The sequence below is a fragment of the Cyanistes caeruleus genome, chromosome 1 (assembly GCF_971803275.1).
Source record: "Cyanistes caeruleus chromosome 1, bCyaCae1.hap1.1, whole genome shotgun sequence".
Taxonomy (NCBI): Eukaryota; Metazoa; Chordata; class Aves; order Passeriformes; family Paridae; genus Cyanistes; species Cyanistes caeruleus.
Genome location: NC_141701.1, coordinates 85,237,710 through 85,262,402, shown reverse-complemented (window position 1 = coordinate 85,262,402; position 24,693 = coordinate 85,237,710). Strand labels below are relative to the sequence as shown.

The following is a 24,693-nucleotide window of genomic DNA, read 5'->3' as shown; positions in this document are numbered from 1 at the left end:
GCCTGACTAATTCAAATCATATTTGCATCCTACTAGTTAAATAATGCATGTGCTGTGGCTTTTTTTGACAGCAGTCAGAGTCTATTACTAACTCCAGAGTGATGCTAAAATTTTAAATGCTGTGCAGGAACTAGAGTTCCTAGGAACCAGAAACAGACTGCAGATGCTAGGTATCCTCAGGGGTCTCTCCTATCCCTGGATAAGATGCACCTCATCAATCAGATCCAGAGAGCCAAAGCTTTACAAGGTTAAAGATCCAGCTGTGAATTCTGAATCTCAGGCTTCAGCAGGGGCACTGCATTCAATTTTCAGCTTCAATGTGTTCTGATGATGCTGAAGATATTTTGATTGTTATAGATACTATACAATGATAAGAGCAAAATAGCAGTTATGTATATAGTGTGTGAAACATGTAAAGCCCCTCATTTCTACTCAGTCCAGAAATCTGTTTGGACACAAAGATCAGTATTTGCATCCTTCGATAAAATCAATATTTAATATCCTCAGGAAAAACAAAGCTAAGAGCAACAAAAAAAGAAAAACAAAGCCGTTGTCTGGAGTTGACTTAAATGTGGTCTGGCAACCCTATGCAGGACTGTCTCTGATGATCATGGTAACCATGGCAAAAGATTCTTGAAGCTTCCTTCTTCATGGGGCCAAAACTGTATCTAGGAAACTGCAATCTTCTACCTTCTCTTAGATTAGAAACAGAAAATGTCTATCAGTACCTTCAGCATTAAAAAGGAGTTGAATTTCAATACATTCAAATTTAAAAAGGAGTTGAGTTTGAGAATACTTTTATGATAAATTTCCTAGGGCATTGCTTAGCTAAGTATTAGACTTTTGCAGGTGAGGAATTTTCTGCCTGTCAGGCTCAGCAGCCAAAGAGCTCCATAAAATTCTTCTATCATGATTTTTTTAAATATTGCCATTACCTCTGCCTTTATATCACAATAAATTACTATTTTTTTCCTCTGAACATACATAAGAGCATTTTTAACTAAAGTAGAATCAGAATAAGCAAGAATTTTTATTTTTTTTCCAGCTTCATGTTCTGGACAGTGTTACACTGGTTTTCATAGGTCTATTTGATCTGCATCTCGCTACTTAACAATACAGCAGAGAAATTATGCTATTGCTTCAGAAAGGTTTCCTTGGTTCTGGATGGCAAAAGGCTGCCTGGGTAGAAAACAACAACAAAAAATCTCACCTTCACCACAAAGTACTCTCTCTTCAGGGAGATGAAATAGCTTTGGCAAAGGTTGAGAGATTGGATTTGTTTTACAAGGCCAGCAGACGTGTTATGGAGCAGCCAAAAGCCCCCTGCAAAGCACAACTGCTTCTTATTTCCTTCTCTGTTGCCACACAGTGAAATTAAACTGGTCAGAGTCGTGGAAAGATGCAATGGGTTTAGCACACAGAATACAACCTGCCCGATACTCAGGCATCTCATGCCTATTCTTATCCTTAAAATTCAGCACAGGTAGCAGGACTGTGGTTATTTCTATATTAATAAACCAAGTAGCTTTTAAAAAGCTATAGGAAGATGTTTAACTTGGACACTGACACACTATGAGCACACTTCATAAATTATTTCTAAAGAATGTCAATTAGAAAAACCATTTTGTGAGTGAGAAGGAACAGGATTTCTTCATTCTTTCATGCTACTTACTTGAGCTATTCCATGAAGTTAACCCCCAGATATGTAATGACTTTTCCCTATACTTCTGTAATTTTTCCCATCACTTTACAGGGGGATTAAAATACTTTTTTCCTGTGTTGTTCCCTAATTACATTGATGCAGCATTTTTTTTTTATTCCCTCTTTGCCTACCTCTTGAACTCTTCAAAATAAATGTCAAAATACAATAATAGAAGAATGCTTCAGCATCTCCAGAAGCTGAATATCTCAGCACAGCACATTATGGTTGAATTTTCCTGTATGTCTTTACTTACTTTTAGTCAGATATATTTTATAGCCTTATTATTCGCTATGTTTTTCACTTATGTAAGAAATAAAGCTCTCTAGGTTTTTATTTCAATGACAATTTTTTTCCAGTTTGTATCATTTTTTCTAGATTTTTCTAGAGGTTCAAAGGTCATGTAATAATTCACTTTATTTTTCCCCTGTACTGTTTTCAGCATTTACCTTAGTTTAAATGTCAGAGCCTTTCACTTCTGTTACTTTGATTTCCTTGCTGCATCTCCTCTCTGCAAGCTGTAACTGATGGTGTATTCTGGTGTGGTCTCCCTGTATTTTCCCACTTTCAACAACAACACTTTTTAAACCTAATTGTATCTTCTAACAGTTTTTTATTGCAAAGCCCACACTGACCACTTCTTGTTTTTTGTAATCTTCTTTTCAGAGGAACTGTAGCCTGCTGTGTATTGGCTATGAAGCCTCAGGAGTCCCAAGACCCCTTCCACACAAAGGGATTCCAATACCTCCTGTTGCTGCATGATGCTTGCTGACTTCCTTAATCCACAAAGTGGATTTATTCAAATGCAGTGCTCTGACTTGACTGTGAACATTTATTCATATCAGATGGAAGTCAAGGAATATTTTGATGGATTCCACATTATTCTCGTTGCCGTCGATGAGATGTTCTGAAGCGTAAGTTACTTCAGAGAAGCACCTACACAAAAGTCTGACTTCAGGTTTTAAAGACAAGCAACAGGCTGCTGTAGTAAAAGATGAGTAAAAGAATGACCTTACAATAAAGAGATGTCTGAATGTATGTGCAGATAGTACAGATAACAGAATAGGTTTTCAATACTTAGAACATGTCTGATACAAATATAGAAATTGCAGACTGGCAAAATTCAAAGAAATCACATTTCTTGGAAAGCAAGGAATTCAAGTAGAGCTTATGACCATATTTCTTAATATTTTATTATTCTGAAGTGAAACCTTTTACATGACTGGATGACTATTTCAGTTAATACCAGCAGTTGAGACTATGACCACTGTAGAACGGACAACACTTAACAAAACAACATTGCTCCAGGTGCTTAATGATAATAACATATATTTGAAGACTCACCCTTCCATTCAACGTGCTGCTGCTACTTACACAAAACTTTTTAACAAGTAACTACATGTGCACCAAACTTTCTCCAAAAGTACATATTACAGGAATTGCACGCTGCATTTTTAAAGCACATAATTGAACTGGCAAAAAAAATGAGCTGACATTAAGAAATTGTTTGAAAACAATGCACTATTCTTGAAACGATTTACTCAAATGATTATAATTATAGAAAGAATATATTATTACTGAATTATTTAATTCCAAGCATGATATAAGTTATAAAATTAAACCCATTTGTTCCCCCCCAAAACAACAGCAACAAAACTGCTCTTCTCTCCTGAATCCCTATTCCCCCCATACAAATCCAATAACTAGTGGTGAAAAGAGGACTGACTAACAAGAGGAAGACAGCAGTAGTAAACCTGTAAGAGCAAGAAAAGACAAGAAGAGTAAGAAGGAAGAAGCAAAACAAATGATGTACTGTGCTCCTCCTTACTATGTGAGAAGCTATTAACTATTCTACTCCGTAACACTAAAGAATATTTTACTTGGACTTTTTTTCTACTAATCTTATAAACTCAGAGGGCTTTTCTGTTACTTGCCAATGAAAGTAGATCTTAATTCAGATGTGAAGGTTACCATCAATACTCAAATAGAAGGGAGAAACATGAGAGGCAGCAACATGTTTAATTAAAAATAAGTAAGAAAATAAAAGCCTCCAAGAAATCAGACTTACAAACACCAAAACTTTAGATGAGAACAGAAAAAAAGTTACCATTTTTAAATGCAAAAGAAGCAGTGTACTTAATATGATATCTGGACATTTATTTGTCAGCTCTAGGGGGCAATGCCTATTACATACTTTTCGATAGTTTATATAGAATTTGTGCCTTCCAGTCACTTCAGTATCACTATACACCTAGAAATTAAGATTGATACACTGAACAACATGAGTAATACTCAAATTTAGGCTGAAAAATTTGCTAAAAATACATTTCAATATATTTTTAACAAGTGAAACTGAGACTGCAGAACTACAATGAATACTTCTTCATGAACAAGTGTATGTAAACAAAATTGACTTAATTCCCCCCACAGAGTGATATACAGTAGACAGAAAACCATTTTATCAAAGTATGTAGGAACTGAAGTCTCACTCAGCAGGACATCCCATAACATTACTGAAAAAGCTGTATCTCAATTTATTTTCCAGTGGAATTATTTTTAGGTTTTTTTAGAGTGTTCAAAGGAATTAAAGCAGTCCAGAAAAAACGTACAATGTTTAAGCATATTTGTCTGCATTGTGTTGTTGTCTATGTCTTCATCATGGCTGATGAAGATGCTTGAAAACAGGTCAGCTGCAAGTGCATGCTGCTTTTGAATTTGTTTAGCAGCTCTTCTAGCAACCTGTAAAGGGAAAACAGTTACAACTTTAGGAGATTCTATAAAGGGAACAGTTACCACAAGTTTTGATCATTCTGTCTGTGACTTCAGGTATACTGTCTGCTTTTCTTGTGCAGTTGAATTGCAAATTTCAGTTCTCAGCCTTGCCTTGGAAGATATTTGTAGATTTCTCTTAAGTATCATGACTGAAAGATAGTATGAACAACTGTTCTAGGAGAAACATTAATTGACCCCAATCATGTTGTTTTGTCCCTAATACATAAACTGTGTATGAGTTCATTTGGGGGAATAACAATAGCTGATTTACATCTACCAAGCTGTCAAGAAAGTTGCTGGTGCAGTGGACAGTATTGTATTATAATCCACAAACTACAGGTGTAGGAGCAATGGTGTTGATGGGCCTGTTGTAGAAAATATTGACTGTAAAAGTGGAGATGCATTAAGATGTTTTGCAGTCTTGGCTGGGTGTTTTATTTTCTTTTTAATCTAGGGAATAATGTGATCTCTGAACTTTCTGCCCTATTTCAAAAAAAAGTCATATAGGGTAGACATGTATCACCTGAACTTTTTGCCATGCTGCATTCTTGAATAGCCAGTAACAGAAAAATAAAAAATTACACTGTGTGTTTAAAAAAAACAAACTAGCCCAAGAATAGCAACTTGAACCAAAAAATCAATATCTGCTTCTTCAGCGAGTCCCCTGGAAAATGATCATGTCCACATTAATCATTTAGCATTAATGATTAAATTAATCATTTAGCATTAATCAGTACTGATTGTGAATGAACACACATAAGCAGGTCTCAGTCAGAACAGAAATGCATTATTTGACACAAATACATGTCAATTGCAGCGAGCTGCCTGGAACAATGACAATTGCCATGCAGTGACGTGGGAAACAGAACAAGTTCTGCTCTGTCTGGGACTCAGAATACTGGGGCAGATGTAATAATAATGTAGTTCTTGAGTCTCATTTGTCTCATGAAGCTCAGGTACTTGTGACTAAGTGAAAAAAAAAAATCTACAGGTGTTTTGGAAAATTTGAGTTAAAACTTCTCTCCTTACTCAAAACTGATTTCTAACTTTAATAAAGCACAAGAGCTAAGTAAGAGGAGGAGGTATCTTGAGACTTGTTGTGGCTAGCAAAGAGTAGGTTTGACTACATAGACAGAAGACATCTGGAAGAAGGCACAGACCACGGACCATCAGCTGCACAAATAGTCTATTTATGTGTCTACGAAATATTCTGACTGGTACGTGCAATCTGATTTGATGCAGGAAAGTACAATGAAACCAACCTCTAGTTCGAACCATCTATACTTATATTACTCTACTCATTACAAATCTGTCCTAGTTTTACTTTACTAAGCTGTGGTTGCAAAATAGGCTACCAAATACCAGGCTGGATGTAGCAAAGCAATCTGTTTGTCAAAGGTTGTTATGGTGGAAAAGGAAGAGCCCAAAATTCCTCCTCCTGATGTTAAGAGCGAGCCATGGACCCTCCTTATTTATTTTTAAAAGGAAACATGCCAGTTTTATGAGTTCCCCATATATCAGCTTGCTAAAACCTGAACTTTGTTCTAGGCCATTTTTTTTATTGCTACTAAATTCAGTAAAACAATACACTGGAACTCACAGAAACCTTAAGATTAACAAGAAAGGCTAAAATAGACTGATACTACAAGACAAATAAAAAGCTACAGTGAACTGATAAGACTAGGATGGGCAAGCTAGATATGTCACAAAGCCATTGGCTCTTCTTGGTAATTTAATAGGCCATGAACAAGGCAAGGACTGAGCTTATTCTTGACTATGTCCAAAAAGGCTTCTGCTCTGTAATTCAGAAGGGTTAAATACAATGGAAGTTAACCCTTTTTTAACAAAGTTTTCTTACAAGAGTAACAAGCAATGGCTCCAAAGACCATAAAAGAAACAAGAGGGTGCATTGTACTCACTTTCTGTCAGTTCCACTTGAGAGCTGAGGCAGGGCTTCCAAAGCTTGCTTAAAGCTTGATCTGCAAGGAAAACAAAAATACTCATCTTCTGCTAGTACAAGACTCAGCATTTACAGTTTCTCTCTATAAATCCTACGTAGAGATGCTATATTTTATCTATTCTTTTTTTCAACAAATTGACAAAATACTTACCTGAAATCTGACATCCATGTGCAAACAGAACATAAAACAGTCATGGGGTCAAGTGGGTATGTTGACATTCCCAATGGGATGTACATCATACATCAACAACAAATGTTAAATCAGCAGCTGATTGAAAGCTGTCACATCCTGGACTGTTAAAAAATTAACTGGTAGTGGCCAACCTGCCTTCTGCCTACAACTAAGTGACAGGAAGAACAGACAAAACACTGATTTTGTCTCTCTGTGCTTAGTAGACAGGCCACTGCATTCTGCCTTACAGAAGGGTGCCTACAAAGAGTACTACAGTGGCTTTGCATAGAGGTAACAGTCATAGAATAATTTAGTTGGAAGGGACTTTAGGTCCAACCCTGATCTCAAAGTAGGGCTGATTTCAAGGTTAGAGGAGGTTTCTCTGGTTGATTATCCAGTCAAGTTTTGACTAACTCCAAAGATGGGGTTTCTACCCTGCTCTGGAACAGAAATGAGGGAACAGTGAGGGAACAGAAATGAGGGACCTGCAAAGAGAGGTAGAATCTTGCCAGCAAAAGATTGATATGGTGACTTGTGGCAACTACTCCTAGTCCAGGGATAAAAAAAACCTTTATGAAGCTCCAGCTTTCAGGGCTCACTGTGCTTTGCCCTATTACAAACAGTATAATTTTGATTTTATCCAACCTGAGCACCAGTGCCAAGCACTTTTTTTTTAGAGGTCTTTGTCACTATCAGACACTCAGAACAGGGAAGTGACTACTCTGAATTGGAATGCAGTGACACCAGCGGACACTATGTGTGACTATGAAGACACAGGAAGATCTGCACAAAACTCTTGGTTAGGTAAGATGACCAAATTGTCACCTGCAGGGACATCTAATGCCAATCTTAAAATAAATGAAGGTAATTTAAATAATGAATGAATCTGCCCATATCCAATCCCCACTATAATCACCTAGAAATTTCAGTCAACCAACTTTACTCAAAACTGCTGACAGTTACCATAGCCTGTTTTTACACGCCTTGGCTGCATCAACCACTGATGGTACTAATGCTTTCTCCCTTTATATTAATGTGTGTGAGTGTCCCCCACACTATTTATTTTTGGTCTTGCCTCAGTGAGAAATGATAAATTGGTGAAAGCCTTTTGAAGGCATTGATTCTAGGAGACAGTGTGAAGCTGAATTCCCTTTCTCTGATTAGGTGTGTGGAGAAGGAGCAGGGTATTATACAAACCTCTGAAGAGCCTTAATTCTAGATATCCCTATAAGGGGACCCTACCAGTATCTGGATCTGTAGGCACTCTGATGCATCTGGCAGGTTATTTGTTTAATGCTTTATGAGACTGCTGTGAAAACTGGATAAAACTCATCAAGATCTGCTTGTGTCTGGTTTTAGCATAATTATCCTCACCAGCTGTATAGCTGTTAAGAAGTTTTACAATCTGTTTTTGGTGGCAAATATTAGTTTGTGTCTAAAAGTCCAAGTAAAAAACAACAAAAAAAGTAACTATTTTCTTTCAACTGATGAAATCTTAATAGGCATCTGTTTTTTGTACATTTACATAGTAGATTGCATATTCTACCTGAAGGAAAATTCCTTTATTCTAAATTTACATTTTGTGTTTTTGCATGTTTACCAAGGATTCCATTACACTGCTAAAACTGACATTACAGCACATCTTACTTGCTTTCAGGTGTTAGGTATATGGCCACGGTATCCCTCAGTGCACAGATTTCAAGTTTTGCCTAAAGACAAACACAAATATTGAAACAATGACACAACATCCTTTCACCAAATGTATACAAGTATCCCAAAGCTTCACCTTCTTGAGAAGCAAATACTATTTCATGCTGCCCTTGTAAGAAGCCTTGGCTTTAACAGTTTATTTCCTGTATTCTTTGTTGCCACGCTGCTCTGTCAGGATACTGCTCAAAGGAACAATTTCATACTTCTGATTCAAGTCAAACTGTTTACACAGTCACTGTGTAATAGTCAAAAAACACTGGTTTGTCTCTTGGTAACAGTAATAAATCTTCAATTCTGTTTCACCTTTTCTGTACTGTGATAGAAAGACAGAAGGATGAAACTTATTTTTTCTTTTTTAAATGAAATATAGTGAGCTTAACTTCTAACAGCACTGCTTAGCCAGGGAAGAAAGAAACACAAAAGTACAAAAATCTGTCAATACACATTCTATGCTTGGTTCTTCTGTATTTTTTTTTTTTTCCATCAGTTGAGGAAGTAGAATGATTGTACTTTGTTTCTTTTTTGTCACCTGGTGGGCACAAGAGCTTGGGGATTTTACTTCTGCACTGTACTGTGTGCCCAGGTATTAATTTTCACTTAGGTAAACTGTGGAGAGGACTGAACTCACAGATTAAACAAACTTCATAGATCATCCTTTGGTATTTGAAAAGCAATCATCATCATCGTAACTTTTATATGAAATAGAAACATTCTGCAAGAGATCATTAAGTAATTTCATTTAAAAATACAAAGTGAACTTCATAAAAATTTACATTCTGTTCTTTTAAGCATAAAGATGAAATTTAATCCAGTTAGACATTACAGTAACTGATCTACATTTAGACATAACCAATGTCATTAATCTTCCAAAACAAAACTTTCAACAATGCAACACAGAAAAGTAATTCCATTTCTAATGAAAGCCTTTGGCTTTAAGTTATCTTCCTCATCCCTCCTCTAGGTAGGAAGACAGCTAAAATTGATGCTTTTTCAGAGCCAGAACTTTCTGGCACAAAATATAACATAGCCACCCCAAAATTTATAAGAAATGCTTTTCTCGACACAGAACATTTTACCTCTTTTTGCATAGTGCTCCAAGCTCAAGAGATGTGATTTGAAGTCCTATGCCTGAGATTCTACAGTCTCTTCTACATTTTAGGAGGTACCAGTATCCCATTCTCGAGGACCACAGCCTAAATTCACCTGACAGAAGGGTGAGCCCTGCAAAACTGTAGGTCATGGGATGTGGGAATACAGAGTGAGGCTTGAATGAGAATTTTTTTGTTCAACCTAACAAGGCTTGCACAACTCTCACACTGCTGGTGTCTGTCAGAGAGGATTTGCCATGTTCAGAGGAACAGAAAATGACCATGAATGACAAACTTACAGTAAGGAGAGAAAAGACTTTCAATTATGGGTTTCGGCAGCAAGTCCCTACAGTGGGTTATTTAATCAGACAAAAGGGATATAGGCATAGCTTCGTTGTTATTCATGGATTTGGTTTAAATACTACTTGGCTGTGATCTTCCTATACTAATTCTATGTCCAGTGCCATTACTTGCAGCAGTTTGAAAATAAGGCTTACAACTGGAGAATTATTTTCCCATCATAATGCAAGAATGCTGTCACGTACAATGCAAACAGGGAGTTTGCTCTTTTTCTGTTACAGCCATAGCAATCTGACTCAAAGAGATTTTTTAAAAAAAGTGTTTTTCTTAGCATCCTTTAAAGCTTACCCAACAGCAAGTGCAACTACCAATCCAGCCGTCAATAAAGACAACAAAGCTATTCTGCCCATGTTACAACAACTTGGTATTGTAGAGAGAGTATAACAAACAAATGACTAGTCCTGAAATGTCTTACAAGATCTTACTGCATCCTGTTTTAGGGATTTTTAAATCTCAAAATATCACTACATTGTTTTTTTCTTTTAAAGTGATTTTTTTATGTCAGGCCAAAGAAAGTATTTGACAACATTTCAAAGAGACACCATTACGATGCTTTTTATCTCATAGGATACAGGTAGCCTTTTAATGCTGTCTAATACAAAGATAACCCAAAAATATAATCAAACCTGAGAATCAGTATCCCGAAGGGTATTCATCCATAAATCTGAAATAGGTTGTAAACTAACCCGTTTTACCTCCTTGCTTTCACTGCTACAATAAATCAAACAAATACCCAGATTATACCTGTCTGTTATTCTCAGTTTTCTAGATTCAGATGTTTGACAGTATGAAGTATCCAGGTACCTGTAAAGCTCCATTTTTGCTGAAGGATGAAACACACTGCATCAGTCGACTCAGTTCTTCAGAGACTGCTTCTACAACCCTTGACATTACCCGTGGAACTAAGTCTTTGGAAATGGTGAACACCTAGGTTTTATGAAAGAAGAACCATAAGCACAACACCTGCATTAATAGAAATATTTTCAATACTAACATTTCAATAAGAAATATAAACCTCTTTGATCCTCCTTCATTTTTACCAATATACAAAAAATTCAAAAGAAACTAGAATATGAAGGATGTCTTTTGATGCTTGCCCTGCACTTTGACCAATCCCCTTTGTTAATAGAAAATTTGGCTATGTGATTTGTGATAACCTTGCCATACCAAAAGGCAGCTAAACTTCAAAATATGTGCTTTTGGCTGATGGATGCAGGTAGTCACAGGGCTGTAGATAGACTGCTGTCTTGTAGATAGCACCTTTAATTCAGAGTTGTGTGTCTGACTGACACAGTTACACACTCAGCCACTTTTTACCCATGTATTTTGCTATTTCTTTTAGACTCCTTTATATCTGACCAGTGTTGAATGGCTAGTGTCATTATACTCTATGGTAGAGGTAAACATTTGACAGCCTGTGTGAGTATGAGAGTGTTAATGGATTTTCATTTAGACTCTGCTTCTGCTGCCATTTATTAGTTCCCTGGCAAAAAGAATTAACCCTTACTGGTTTTCCCATGCGTCAAGACCATCTTTTTAACCACTTGTTTGTATAACTTGTAAAAAGTGGCATATTCAGAATAGTAACAGCAATACAAAATTATTAAATCTATGCTTGAAGAAAGGCATGAGGAGACCAATCTTCCTTAAAGGGAGCTTTACAGAAGTGAGAAATTGTTGGGGATTTAAAAAAAACAAAGTATGATTTTTTTTATAGAGAATTTGGGAAAATGCAGGCCAAGAGGTTGGAATATAGGAGGAAGTGAGATTATAGGTTAGACAGACCAAACTTGTGTCAAAGCTTTAAGGTGATGATAAAGCTGCATTAAACTGCACAGGGCTGGGAGAGAAGATGACACAGGAAGCCGGAGTGGTGGTGTATGTGAGCTGAAGTATGTGACTGGAGTGGTACAAGAAGGAAAATGAAATGTATAAAATTTTGAAACACTTCTCCAGTTTCAGCTTTGAAATAGTCTAAAGAATTAAGTAGTGGATTGTTTTGCTGGAATACCTTTGCTTTTATGCAAAGTTTAGATCCCATGTCTGACATGGAAATTTAGTAACTCACAGAAAATATTAATACATACATGTAAAAATAAGCAAGGGGAAAAAAAAAACAAAGAAAGAAAGATTTCTACAGAGTTTTCAGTGATTTCAATAAAGAGCTGTGTAGCAGGCATCCCATAAAGGCTGACCATTCCAAAAGGCAGGTCTGCACCACCTGCCAAGTACACTGACCCCATAAATGTCAGCTACCAGCTGTTACCAGTACTGGAAAAGGGTCATCTTTCAGCACCAAACATTGCTGACCAATTCAACACAAACATACCAGGAACATGCCCAAGGATCTACTGAGAAGAGAATATTTCTGCCTGCAATAAGCACTCTTGAAGTTACTTTACAGAATCCTGGAAAAATAATTCTCAGCAAAGGTGAATCATCACAAATTTGCAATAAGAAGCCCTTATTTTGATTTCAGCTAAATTTGAATTTGAAGGTAGAAATAAAATTTTCCTTCCATTTCAGTCTATCCTTGCTATTCATCTACAGGTTAATTTTTGCTGTTTCAAACTACAGAAACTTGCTGTCTTGCTAACTAAACTTAAACCTGACCCAGCTTAAGAGAATTTCACCAGTGGAAATGGGAATTTTGGCTTGATACACGTTCCCATATTTCTGTAATATTTCACATCTAGAAATTTATGAGGCAATGCTACTTAGTCCAGAATCAGTATTGGTCTGAATGAAGAGAGCACAGCAGTGCACCTTTCTGCTGCAGCATGCTTACAAGCCTAGCTCAATAAGTCACAAATGCCTTTGAATTTTTGAAGCACAACTTCTAATTTACATTTTAATCAATTTCCACTACACTGAAAAACAATATTAAAAATTGTTGTCATGTTGGTATATGCTTTTAGTGTTTCTTATTCCCTCATTTGGAAGCATTTGGTAAAATCACAATGCTTGTGTGAAAGTTCTTCTGCTATAATTTAACACTGAAATAGTATCAAAAATACTGCAAATAAAATTTGGAGTTCCTGAAAATATTTTAATTTATATGAATCCTTGTAAGTTAAAAAGGAATAAGATAAGTAAAAGCCTCAAGTGAATCTCATTATAGTTTAATGACAGGGAAAAGAGTAGCCATACTTGTGGTATTTTGGAAGGTAAGAGTAGTATTACTACTAATGCTTCTACCAAGAGCAACAGTAATCTGTTAACACTCTTGATGATGAGAAGGAGTGATTATGTAAAACGCAGGCTTTAACTTAAAGAACCATAGAAAATTCCTTCATATAATCCCAGAAGGCTAAATAACTGCAGCCCCTCTGATCTTATGATGTTATAAGCAATGATTTAACTAGTACTCCCTAGCCTAGGTAGCCATTACCTACTTGGGTATTTCAAGCAGTATTTGTGCTGTGCAAAGACTATAAAACTTGATTTAGCTTTTCTATTTCCATTGTATGTAGAAGACTAGCATATATTGGCTTTTCACTCTGAGTGGCATGTGTTGAATACTTCTTTCAAGGTGAAACAGAAGTTAATTTACAGATGTTGTGGAAAATAAAGATAAGCAGAGAAAGAGAGCATCATAACTAGCCATATATCTATATATTATCTGCATGGAAAGGGAGAACTTAACTTTAGAATTTGGCTTTCCTCTTTATCAGATAATGGAGACAAAAAGGTGTAATGGTGTGTTAGAGAGGATAAACAGGAACTACTAATCTCCTTCTACCCATAAAAAAAGTTATCAGTTGCATAATAGGTTGGCTAAACCTACTCTAAAATACACATATAATGAAGACACTTCGATAAAAGGGTGAAAAACCCTGGTGAAAGCCAGGATTTACCAGGAAAAGTACACTGAAATCATACGAATATAAGCATGATACAATCTGAAGCTTCTCCTCACCTCTGCATGCACAGCAATGATATTCACTAATGCTTCTTTCAAGTAGTTTCTGACACCTGAAACAAAAGAACAAAATAATTACTTTCATTTTGTTGTCTCAACAACACCATAATATTCTGCTGTTCAATACAGTACTTTTTATTTTCATTTTTTACTACTACTTTTGCAATCAGAGGCAGAAAGAGAAAGTTCCATAGCCACACCACCAGTCTATTTCCTTTTTCAAATCAAATGGAGAAAGGCACATTTCCTTACAGCATAAGGTTAAAAAAAGCCAGTAGGTTCCTGTTTTAGTATTCTTCTCTAGCAACATAATTTCACCAATTCTGCAATTTAATAAAAAACTAGCATTATTAAAAAATACATTCTGGATGTTTTGCTAGAATTCAGACACCATGGCACAGAACATACACCCCAGTTTGATAAGTTCTAAAGAACAAAGACAAGAGGTTTTGTTTGTATAACAGTCTTCAAGATCTTACTACTTTATCAGCTTCTCTATCTGTGAATTATTATAGATAGGAATAGCAAGGTCTCTTGTTTATCTGAAAGTGGTTCAGAATATATTACTCATGGCAGTTTATAGGAGATGTCATGCCTTAGTAGAAATTTCCTTTTGGGGAAGGTGGAGAAGTCAAATAAGCATTTTCTTGCCAAGCTTATGAAATGCTCGTCAATTTACACTAACAAGTGAATTCTAAACAGAAGAACATCCAGCAATGTGTGCTTGAGTTAGTACAAGCTCTTAGTACTCTCTGCTGCTGTAATTCTGTAACTTTCCCAGCCTGTACTCCAGCCATCTAAGATTTAAATAAGGCAAAAATCTAAAATTGCCTCACTTATTTTTACGGCCACTTCACTTTGTAGGCAAAGAAAAATTAGAAAGCATTCAACTTATTATGTATAAATGCTGCAAGTACAAACAATGTAATGAGAGAGGGTTAGTGATCCACATGACCTCAACTTCTGATTTTGATTAGTCTACCAATAATTAGAGAAAGTGGAATGACCCCATCCCTCCCTTCAATATATTCAATTGACAGTAAAATACAAAAATCATCGACAAAGACTGGTGAGACCACACAGCTCAGAGATCACAGTATGATTAAGGCTAATGCTATAAAAATTACAAAGTGAACTTTTAATCAGTTCATCTTACTTGCTCCACCTTTCCTCAGATAACACTGATGCAGAAACTTAGTCCTGCTACAAAAAAAGGGGTTACCAGAGATCATAAAAATGAGCTGTTCTGTGAGAAGAGTAGCATCTCTTTACTGCCACCTCAGTCATGCTCATATCTTTAACCATTGATCACACAACTTGCCTCAAGATCTAAAAAGGTGACACTTTTTCTTTGTTAGACAATTACGGATAAAGATTTTATAAAAGGAGGACACAAGGATGACAGGACTGTCAGGAGCAAACATCTAGGATGTCCAAAGGGATGCAGTCTGGAAGTTAGAAAAACACAAGCCTTCCTCCACATATTCCAAAACATCTCTAGTGCCTTTTCTCTTTACCTTTATTCTTCCTCTTAAAAATCTCAGCAGTTTTTTTTCATTTAAATTAACCCAAAGAGAAGTCAAACAGTATTGTGTACCAGGTTGCAAACTTCAAATTTCTTTCATCTTAGCAAAGTGAGGGAAGAATAAAGCAACACCAGAAATCTTATGAAACTGACTTTCTTTCTCCTGCCCTGTAACCTTGCAAAACAAAGCAAGAATGTTACACACCAATACTTGAACCACACCAAAAGATCACAGGTATATGTGGAAATGTAACACCCCCTTCCTTTTCCTCTTCTACTGTTTCCCATCTTTTACTTCATTCTGGCCCTGTTTATGTCCTCTGCACACTTTGTATCACACCCCAGAAGCAAATACAACTTGACCAGACACTGAACAATGGTATGCAAATCACATCAAGAGGTACAGCGTGAATTTGGGAGCTGGTCTGCAGTTAAACCTCAGGGTGCAAAGCATTGCTTTTGGTCTGCAAACCTATATGGTATTCAGCTTTTGTCTGCCTACCAGCCTCATCTTGCGACAGTAGGATCTTTCATGTGGGAACTGTGATTTTACTTTTGCACAAATGCTGCACAAGATTCAGACTTCGACAGCCTCCCTTCTCTAGGGATACCTGAGCACTGCCATGGCATGTTCCTCAGTCAATCAAAATTTCATTTGTAACCTAAACAGCATTTCTTCGGCCCAACTGAGTGTTCCCTAATGACGTATCTCACTCAAACCCTGCTACTGCTGGGGAGCCGTAAGGAAAGTACAGAGAGGGGGCTGCCTTATCAAACACAGGGCACGTGTGTCTTCTGCAGAGGTGGCCAGCAGGCTGAGCTGGGAAGAAGTGTTATCAAGGAGGTGAGTGAAAAGCTACATTGGATAGAGATTGAAGTGGGGTGTGTAAAAGGTGATGTGGTTCCAAGGAAGAATCCTCATTTCCCACCTATCCCACCTAAACCCCCGAGGCAGTGTGTCTCTTCTCATGCATTCATGCAACTTGGCTCAGGGTAGGAGCTGCTAATTCTGTCTGCTGCTGTAAGCACCCAAATTAAACAGCTTTTGACTGTGCCAGTAAAAGTTGCCTATCTCTATATCTGCAGAAACTCTCCATCATAACGTATTTCATGAAGAGTTAGTTACCACATTGCCATCACTGTTATAACTAAGTTGCTAAGTACTACGTACTGTTAATTTCTAAAAGCATAAAATACTAATACCAGCAACATTAACGGCAGGTGTTGAACACCACTGTCTGATGGTTCTCAGCTAAGGTGAAACACTTATTTGTGTCAGAACTCAGAATGAATTCAGTAAATTGAATGGAGATGGAAGCTGTGGTAAAAATTGAGAGTAGCTCAGCATCACATATTGTTAGCCTATCCCAGTTGTGTGATAAAATTATTAACTTAACTTAACTTAGACCTCAGTGAAAGGGCATAAGCAGACATATTTTATCTTCCATCCTTGTACCACACACAAGGACAAATGAGTGAGCTAAGAACTTAAAGGAGATTAGGGCTACTGGGATTGCAAGAAATAATTAGGTGTTCCTGACCTTTCATAGCAGGCTCAGTCCTGCAATGACTGCAGGATCAGTGAGCTCAGTTACCAGCACAAATATTTCCTCAGTTTCTTCGACAGGTTTTACAATTTAAGAGCAAATAATTCAGCACAAACTGTGCAAAGCTATGCAGTGTAGAGACAGTCTATGTATATGAAACTGCAGTTGCCTTAATTGCAGCATTTAATAACCTGAAAGACCTTGTCTTGGTAAGCTTAACAAGCCAAAGACAGAAAGGAACATGCAACAACACTCTAAAATTCCAATTAATGGAACCAGACAGGGAAAGAAGGGAGAGCTATGCAAGGTGAAGGACAACACAGGCACAAGAAAGAAAGAAAAGAATAAGTGAACTGACCATCAGTGAAGTTAGGCTGGAAATAAAAGGTCAGTGTGTAAAGGTTTGCTCTAAGTTATGAAATATGTGATTTTATGACAGTCATTGCTGCTGGGGGAGTCAGTTTCCTACCACAAATAGAACGTAAGTAAAAAGGGTATTTTCCCCCCCAGCCCTTCCTTTTGTCTTATTTGTGAAGGATTTGATTTTTGGATGTGGAGACAAAGCCAAACATATTGGAATGTCAGGACCTGCAGGCATAGTTAGTAACTGTACTATATTTTGAAAAGTTACAATTAAAAAATATCCAATTTCTGATTTATATCACTGTACTGTTTGTGGCAGGCTTTGCTGAAGCAAAGTATTACTTTTCTGGAGTATGATTCACTGGTAATACAAGCAGTGGCATCCAACTGTGAATTTGTTGTGAAATTCATTTCAAAATGAAAAAATTCTGTCTAGAATAGAATTTTTGTGCAGCTTTCTCTACAACTGTTCAGCAGCCCACGCAATTACAGTTTTTGGGACACCATGCTGCCAGTCCTATTATACAGCACTGAAAGCTAATGCACCATGTAACTGTAGGTTGCAACTATTAGGCTAATCAAGTGAAACATAACATTCTTAAGTCTAAAATACCTCTTATTTAGCATATTGAAGCACAAATACAATGCCTTTCCACTGCTTCTGACAGAAATGTGTTAAAGAAAGTCTCAACAAGCCCTTGCAATTTCTCTGAGGAAAATGTTATTATTCTGTTACAACATAAATGCATTCCACTCCCACTCTATTCTTAATACCAAAGACTGAATTCTGGAATTCTAGCTGCCACTAACAAAGCCCCAGCATTGCTCTAAAGAAAAATGGATGGGAAGACTTAAGACATAAAAATGAAGGACAGTTTCAGCCATCAACTATCACAATGGCTGACAGAAACTAAAATAGCAACTTCCAATTCTGGACTCTCCACTTCTCTGGTACTTTCTACCGGAGAAATATATAACAAAATTATTCACTAATTTCCAGTTTACACGACCTATTAATTTTATTTTATTTTTTATTTTTTTACAACTTAAATGTGTCAGTCTGTGTTACAAAGCAATTTTAGCAACACTGTAAAGTTGTAGCAAGGATGACTGTGTGAATGATGGGAAAAGCAGAAGGGAAAAAGGTTTGTGGTTCTGAGGAGTAACAGAAACCAAACTTTCAGCTTGCCAATACAGGAGTCATTCAGGAGATCTTCAGACGGTGTAGTGCTACCAGTTGTCCCACTTGTAGTTCTCAGAGATATGTTTCCCCCAAGTACTTATATGACATCGTTATACTATGAAACCCCCAGAGTGACTGAATAATCCTGCAAGAGCTGGGACTTACACATACCACATGTGTAATTTTTAAACACAGGGAGGCTACAAAAACTTGCATGCAAAAAAAGAGCAAAGGCTGCACACAGAGTAAAACTGAACTCATCAAGCTGCTTTTTCTGTGCCAGAAGCTTACACGGGTCTTCAAATGTTCCCAGTCCTTCTACAGTAAACTGATAGTGTGAAGGATGATATGAGCTTCAAACATTTTTTACGCCTTCTGCAGACTCAAGAGTTCAAAGAATGAACTGAACTTCAGTGAGGACAACAGAAACATACAGGAAATTTTAACCCAGGCAGACTGAGTTTGACACACTTTTAACTCTTGTGAGACTGGAACCTCATTTGAGATTGACAACTGGGAATCCAGCCTTGCTGCTGCCTCTCACCAAACCAGCCTTTTAGCTTGCCTCTTAGTTTGCATGCAGAAGGGAGGAGGAAAGGATAAATGCACATAACTTAAGAAAAAAGCAGGTGATGTCAGCAGGTACCTCTGCTTATCAGCAGTAAACCAGACATGAGGATGAGAGGCTATGAAGGGTCAAAAGAAAAGAAAAAAGGCAAATTTAGTTAAAGAGAAATCATGCAGGAATATTGAAAGCTACTGGTCCTTTCTGGAAGAGCTAGAAAAGCCATCCACAGGAAATTTTACAGTTTGACAGCTGCCTTTTTTTTTTTTTTTTAAAAATAAAGAAGACTGAACAGTTCTTAATATGTTGACTAAGCTACCAGTCCTGTTTCACGACTGAGTTGACTGCCTTATTAGAAACCTAAGCTCTGAGGGACTGAAACAGAAATGAGTGTTGGGTAGGCACAGAGCCACCAATTTAGGGAACAACAGAGAGCATTCTGAGACCATTCTGTAGGAGGTCAACACTTAACTGGGCAAGTAACTGCAGCTGGTGGTAGCAATGTTTCTTAGTGCTTCTGTAAAGAGAGCACTAAATTTGCTGGCCTTAAGGCTTGAGCATGACTTGGTAGAGATAGGAAAACTGATGCCTGGGAGTCTGAAGTTTTGCATTTTAAGACACATCCAATTGTACACAATATTTTTTTACAATTTATTGTTCTGTTTGGTGGGTTACACCAGTAACAGTCAATTAGTCTGAAACCTCTTTTTTTCCTGATTACTTTTTAATGAAAATTTTCCTGAAAAAAAGAATAATGTACAGAATTTGTTGATCGAAAAAGATTAATATTTTTCATATCTAGCTGCAGACCAGCAATAATTGCCTGTTCCTGGACATTTCATTTGTTACTCTGATAGCAAATTTAGAGGAGGGTGAATGCTAAAAAGTATTTCATCTGCTCTGTTCTAATGAAGGAACTGGCTTTTAAATTTTTTTATATATATATTCTTTACAGTTACATTACACCCTATTGCCAGATTTAAGCAAAATGGTATTGGAAATGTTAATTTCTAAGCTTCATATATATCATGCCAAACTTTACAGCATGTCACACACAAAGTGTTCTGAACTGTATGTCAGTTAAGCTCCCGCAGCTCTTCTCTAAGTTTTTAATTTGCTATGTGAAACTGTTGGGAAAAAAAAAAAAAGCTGCACACATCTACTGCAAGTCGTTAATCAGTGCTGCGGAGTGCACATTAAAAAAGAAACTAATGAATGGTATCCACAAAGCCATGTAGATGTAACTTCTTTAAACAGTCTGATTTTAACTGTTAAATTTCCTCTAGGTTCTGGCTGCACAGCAGCTACAATTGCAGTATTTAATGCCTGCTTTAACTAAAATTATTGTGGCACAATCTCTAGTGTGGTCACACTCTTCCCCAGTGCAACTCCTGTTACAGAAGGATAGCTAGCAATATTCCTTTTGGGATGGCAGACAATTATTTGTATTTCTGCAGCTCTTCAAAAGGCAGACTGTGCTCTACAACACACCGAGTGAGCCCTGTCTTGCCCTGTGCAGTCCATGTGGGAATTTCAAGCTTAGATGGATCCTCCTGACAAACCAAGCTGCCCCACACACCACAAAATTTCACTTTTCAATCTAACCTAAACAATAACTTCCAGCTAAAATCAAGTAATCTCTTTCCAAACCCCAAATATTTAAACATGTAAGGCAGAAAGGCTGGGAGGGGGAAGAGGCTCTACAGAGTAAAACACTGTTTGAGGTTACAGCAGGTCAGAAGAGCAGTCAGCACTGCCTCCATGCAAAACCTGCTTGAACAATTTTAAAAAAAAAGATTATCTGTGCAGAGGTGTTTTGGTAGAAAAAATTTAATTTACAAGATCTACAGATAATTCCAGGCTTCCCATACTTATGGATCACTGCCTGACACCTCCAGTGCATGCAAAGATCTATCAACTACCTCATCCCAAGAAATGAACAGGAAGCAGCACAGAATAAAAGTGAGAATTCAAATGAATACCAAAAAAATTTTTATTTTTAGGGTGCAGGATTCCAAATAAACGTGACTTATAATGTACCTTACATATAAAATATTTCAGACTCAGGGTACTGGACTGTGAAGTACATATAGGAAAAACCAGTTTATATTACTGGGAATTCACAACATTCAGAAGTATTGGGAAGGCATTTATAAAGGAATATTCCTTATAGGAAGGAACAAACTTATTACTTGAATTTTTCAGAGCACTTAATGTGCCTTTGAACAAAAAAACCCCAAACCAATTTGGATTTAGAATCAAGTGCCCAGGATGACATGTAAAAGGTTGCCATCTACTATGTACGAGGACTAACAGCACAGCGTGCCTGAGGCTGCATTAAACGCATTTGAAAAAATGTATTGGCCCCCAAAACTATTCAGAAATCTAATATTTATAACCAGGGAAAGTTTAATGTGACTGACAGTCTGTTTAATTTTGTATGTTCCCAGAATAACAAACTGTAGTTGCCTCATTAGAAAATGCCCTAAATGATTTAATGTTTCTGGAAAATTATTTTAAGAGCTAGCAACTATTTGCAATTACTACAGTAAATGCGATACCCCATTTAGAAAAGTAGTCTTTTAATTTCCCAGCAGCCTACACCTCTCAGGATAGCTCCCTAACTTAATAGGAATAGACAGAAACCTAACTTGTTTGCATGCATGAGCCTTTCATGAACTACAGCACTGGTACAGGAGTATGTTATGCTATTTTACTGAAGTGCCCCCACCCACACAGTGATATAATCTAACCTGACACCCCACAGATGCTAAAAAAATATATATCTATTAAAAAAAGTAGAGATGTGACTTGGAATTTCCCCATGGACATAACAAAGCAGCTTACCTTTATTCTTTACAGCAGCACAAAGGTTTCTCCCTTAAAAGACAGTTGATAGGAAATCAGCTTCAGCTAACAGTGGCCTGTTTTCTAAATTAAGGCAGCCAGAAAAGCCTGCTTATTTCTTCCTAATTACTAAAAATACATTTGCTATCATGCTTTGTTGTTTGCCCTGAATAAAAACGTTTCCAGAAAACTGCTTGCAGGATGCTAAGAGCAGAACTCATATCTCGCAGTAGCTCTCAAAATACAGGAGATCCACCAGGTCACAACCTTTATCACCACCTAAGTGGCCTTATTTGTTTATTCTATTCCTTCCTCATTTTGACCCACTAATATTTTTTAATTTGATTTGAAAAAAATTAATAATTAGTAGCTCTCACAAACCAAATAATAAACAGTGCAAATAATGGCTTTCATTTACTTATTGCTTCTGTTTGCCCAAAGAAATACAGATACCACCTCTTAGAGATTTAAATGGACATTATCATGGCCAGTAAATTCCTTACTTCACAGTAAGATTTATGCAGTCTGATTGGTAACACTATTTTTATAACCTTCAAACATGATTATAAGTGTTTTTAAAAATATGTGCATAGTATATTAACAAATACATACAGATAATACCCTAAGAACCATTAAAAAAATACCACATATAAAGCAAAGGTAAGTTAGTGGAAAGTAATTATTTAAGACCAGTCTAGAATGAAAGACATAATTACAGCATTCCCAGAGTTTTATGGATCCATATGATACACCTGAGCCAAGTTAAATGTCACACAACTGCTCCATTGTCATTAAAGCAGAAAAACCCACTTAAAAATAGGGACTCCAGAATCTCATTTTAATTTAAATGAGAATGTGAAATTTCTAACTAGGCCACTTCCTGCTATTGCTGGAAACATTCCCTCCTTTAAACGGAGATGGATTTCAAGGTACTGTACTTAATGTTGTTTTGAAAGCACATTAAGAAGAAAATGTGAACGTGTAGGCAAACTGGAAACTCTCTGGAGAGATTACCCACTTATTTAACCACATTTCCTGTTTTTTAACCCATTTGTCCTAAGTCAGTCCTTAGAGTACTGACAAAAATAGATACAAGTGTGCTATAAATAGCTCATTAGCAGGTTTTTCTCGGTAAAACTGAAAATGTTTTGATAATCTATTGTTCTCCATACTAATTAAACTGTGAATCAGATTAATGTTTTCTCGAAATTTTTGTCTGCATAGCCCATGTTAGTTATAAATATAGAGTGCCTTGGGAATCTGAGAAAAAGTCCCAAGAACTAATAGTGACCTAAAAAATAGCTATCAATAATTGAAATTTAATGAAAAAATTACTGGTAACCTATGTGGTGAAGTGCTTTTACAAACAACAGTTCTGAAGCAAGGGAAGAGGCTGATCATGCAGTCAGAACCTTTTAAATATTTTTGAGATCTGAAGGCCAGAATGCTACATCTTTGAATTAGTCACCTTGCACTTACTTTCAGCCATGGTAGTGTGTTCATCTAACACAGTGAACGTCATTTGAAGGACCTGACATAAGTAGCCACAAAACTAATTTCTAAAAATATTAAATGTGAAGGCTTTTCAGACTTTTGTTACCTGTAGTTTTTGAACTATTTTAATTCAATCAATAGAAATTATGCCATGACATTCAAAGAACCTGAAAGTTTCTATCTTCCAGTTGCCTTGGAGTAGCAAGAGCTCTAAAGACTGCCAATACTGTGATTAGTATCTTTGTCTATGCATTAACTTCAGTCTACAAGAAGAAAACACCAAGAGAATAATACTGGTTCTGCTCCTTCTTGCACAGCCCAGACTGAGATATCTTTAAAATTGAAGCTGCCGAGACTGTTCTGAACCTTCTGCTATCCCATTCAAACCACAGGGTACAGAATTAAAGTTGAAGAGGTCTACCCAATATTGCTGCTTTCCCAACAGATATTAAACTCCACTGCTTCTGCGATGGGATAGAATACAATTTCCTTTATTATTAAAAAGGAGCAAACTCTGTTAATTGTGAAACACTACAACACAAAATGCAAAACCCAACAGTGCTTCACTTGGGAAGGAGAGGTGTTTGTTAGCATCAAATACTTAAAAGAGAAACAGATAGCTGAAGGCCAATTTGTTTTGTATGCATGTTCTTGCAAGGATTTTGTTAAGAGATGGATTTATTTTCACTTCCTCCAAACAGTAATGAAGCATAAAGGACATTTTACCAATCCAGACATAAAGGTCTTGAAGAAAAGATGCTGCATATCATAATTAGAATTGAAACATGAAGACTCTCAAACTGCACACATTTTTGCAGAATCAGTCAAATTTCAACCCACTAATCAGGTAATAAAGAATGTAAATGGTGAAAGAACAACAACCAAAAAAGCCCCAAACCCCTTAAACCAGAAACTCCAACACACCAATGTAAAAAAATACCTAATTCAGAGGTTATAGACATTCATTCCCCTCCATCTATGCATACACAGGTTTCAGCTCACTCAAATCACCACTGGTAAAGAAATGCATCCATGATCCTCATGTGAACCCAGTACTTGAGATACATGACCCACAGAAATTTGTCATTTTGTTGTCATTTAAGTAAGAGCAACATAGTCTGGCAGAGTTACAGCCTTTACAGTGGTCTACAAGCGCAAGCACCAATGTGTGGCTGTAACCCATGAAAGCAACCTGGTGTCAGAACAAGAATACAAACACTTTACAGCCAACAGTGCACTGCTCTGTAGATTTAGCATTACTTAAAAATACCTTACCATTTTTTCTACTTCAGCATTAACAGCTTTGGGAATGTTAAGTGGGTTTTTTTTTTGTTGTTTTTTGGTGTTGTTGAATAAAAGTGGCTATATGTTTGACTTAAGGGAAAACCCAACAGTAGAAATTAATTACAACTATTAAAGGAGGTGGTTTGAGGAAGATGAAAAAAAAAAATGCACTACAAGAAAAGACATTTCACCCAACTAAAAC

General features: G+C 36.7%; 1 protein-coding gene across 2 annotated transcripts in view; it reads right to left on the bottom strand.

The window, feature by feature from the left end:
* Window positions 1–2,867: 2,867 nt before the first annotated feature.
* Window positions 2,868–24,693, bottom strand: part of EXOC2 (exocyst complex component 2) — a 125,301-nt gene continuing 103,475 nt past the window's right edge. Inside the window, exons 24-29 of one of the 2 annotated variants that reach the window (XM_086900208.1) lie at window positions 13,681–13,736; window positions 10,566–10,688; window positions 8,251–8,312; window positions 6,391–6,450; window positions 4,309–4,438; window positions 2,868–3,453 (exon numbers count right to left, since the gene is read on the bottom strand). In XM_086900208.1, the coding sequence (XP_086756334.1) occupies window positions 4,345–4,438; window positions 6,391–6,450; window positions 8,251–8,312; window positions 10,566–10,688; window positions 13,681–13,736 (395 nt within the window). In that variant the 3' untranslated portion in view covers window positions 2,868–3,453; window positions 4,309–4,344. Of the gene's footprint in view, window positions 4,439–6,390; window positions 6,451–8,250; window positions 8,313–10,565; window positions 10,689–13,680; window positions 13,737–24,693 lie in introns of both variants that reach the window. The other variant, XM_023919773.2, reaches the window with a different exon arrangement.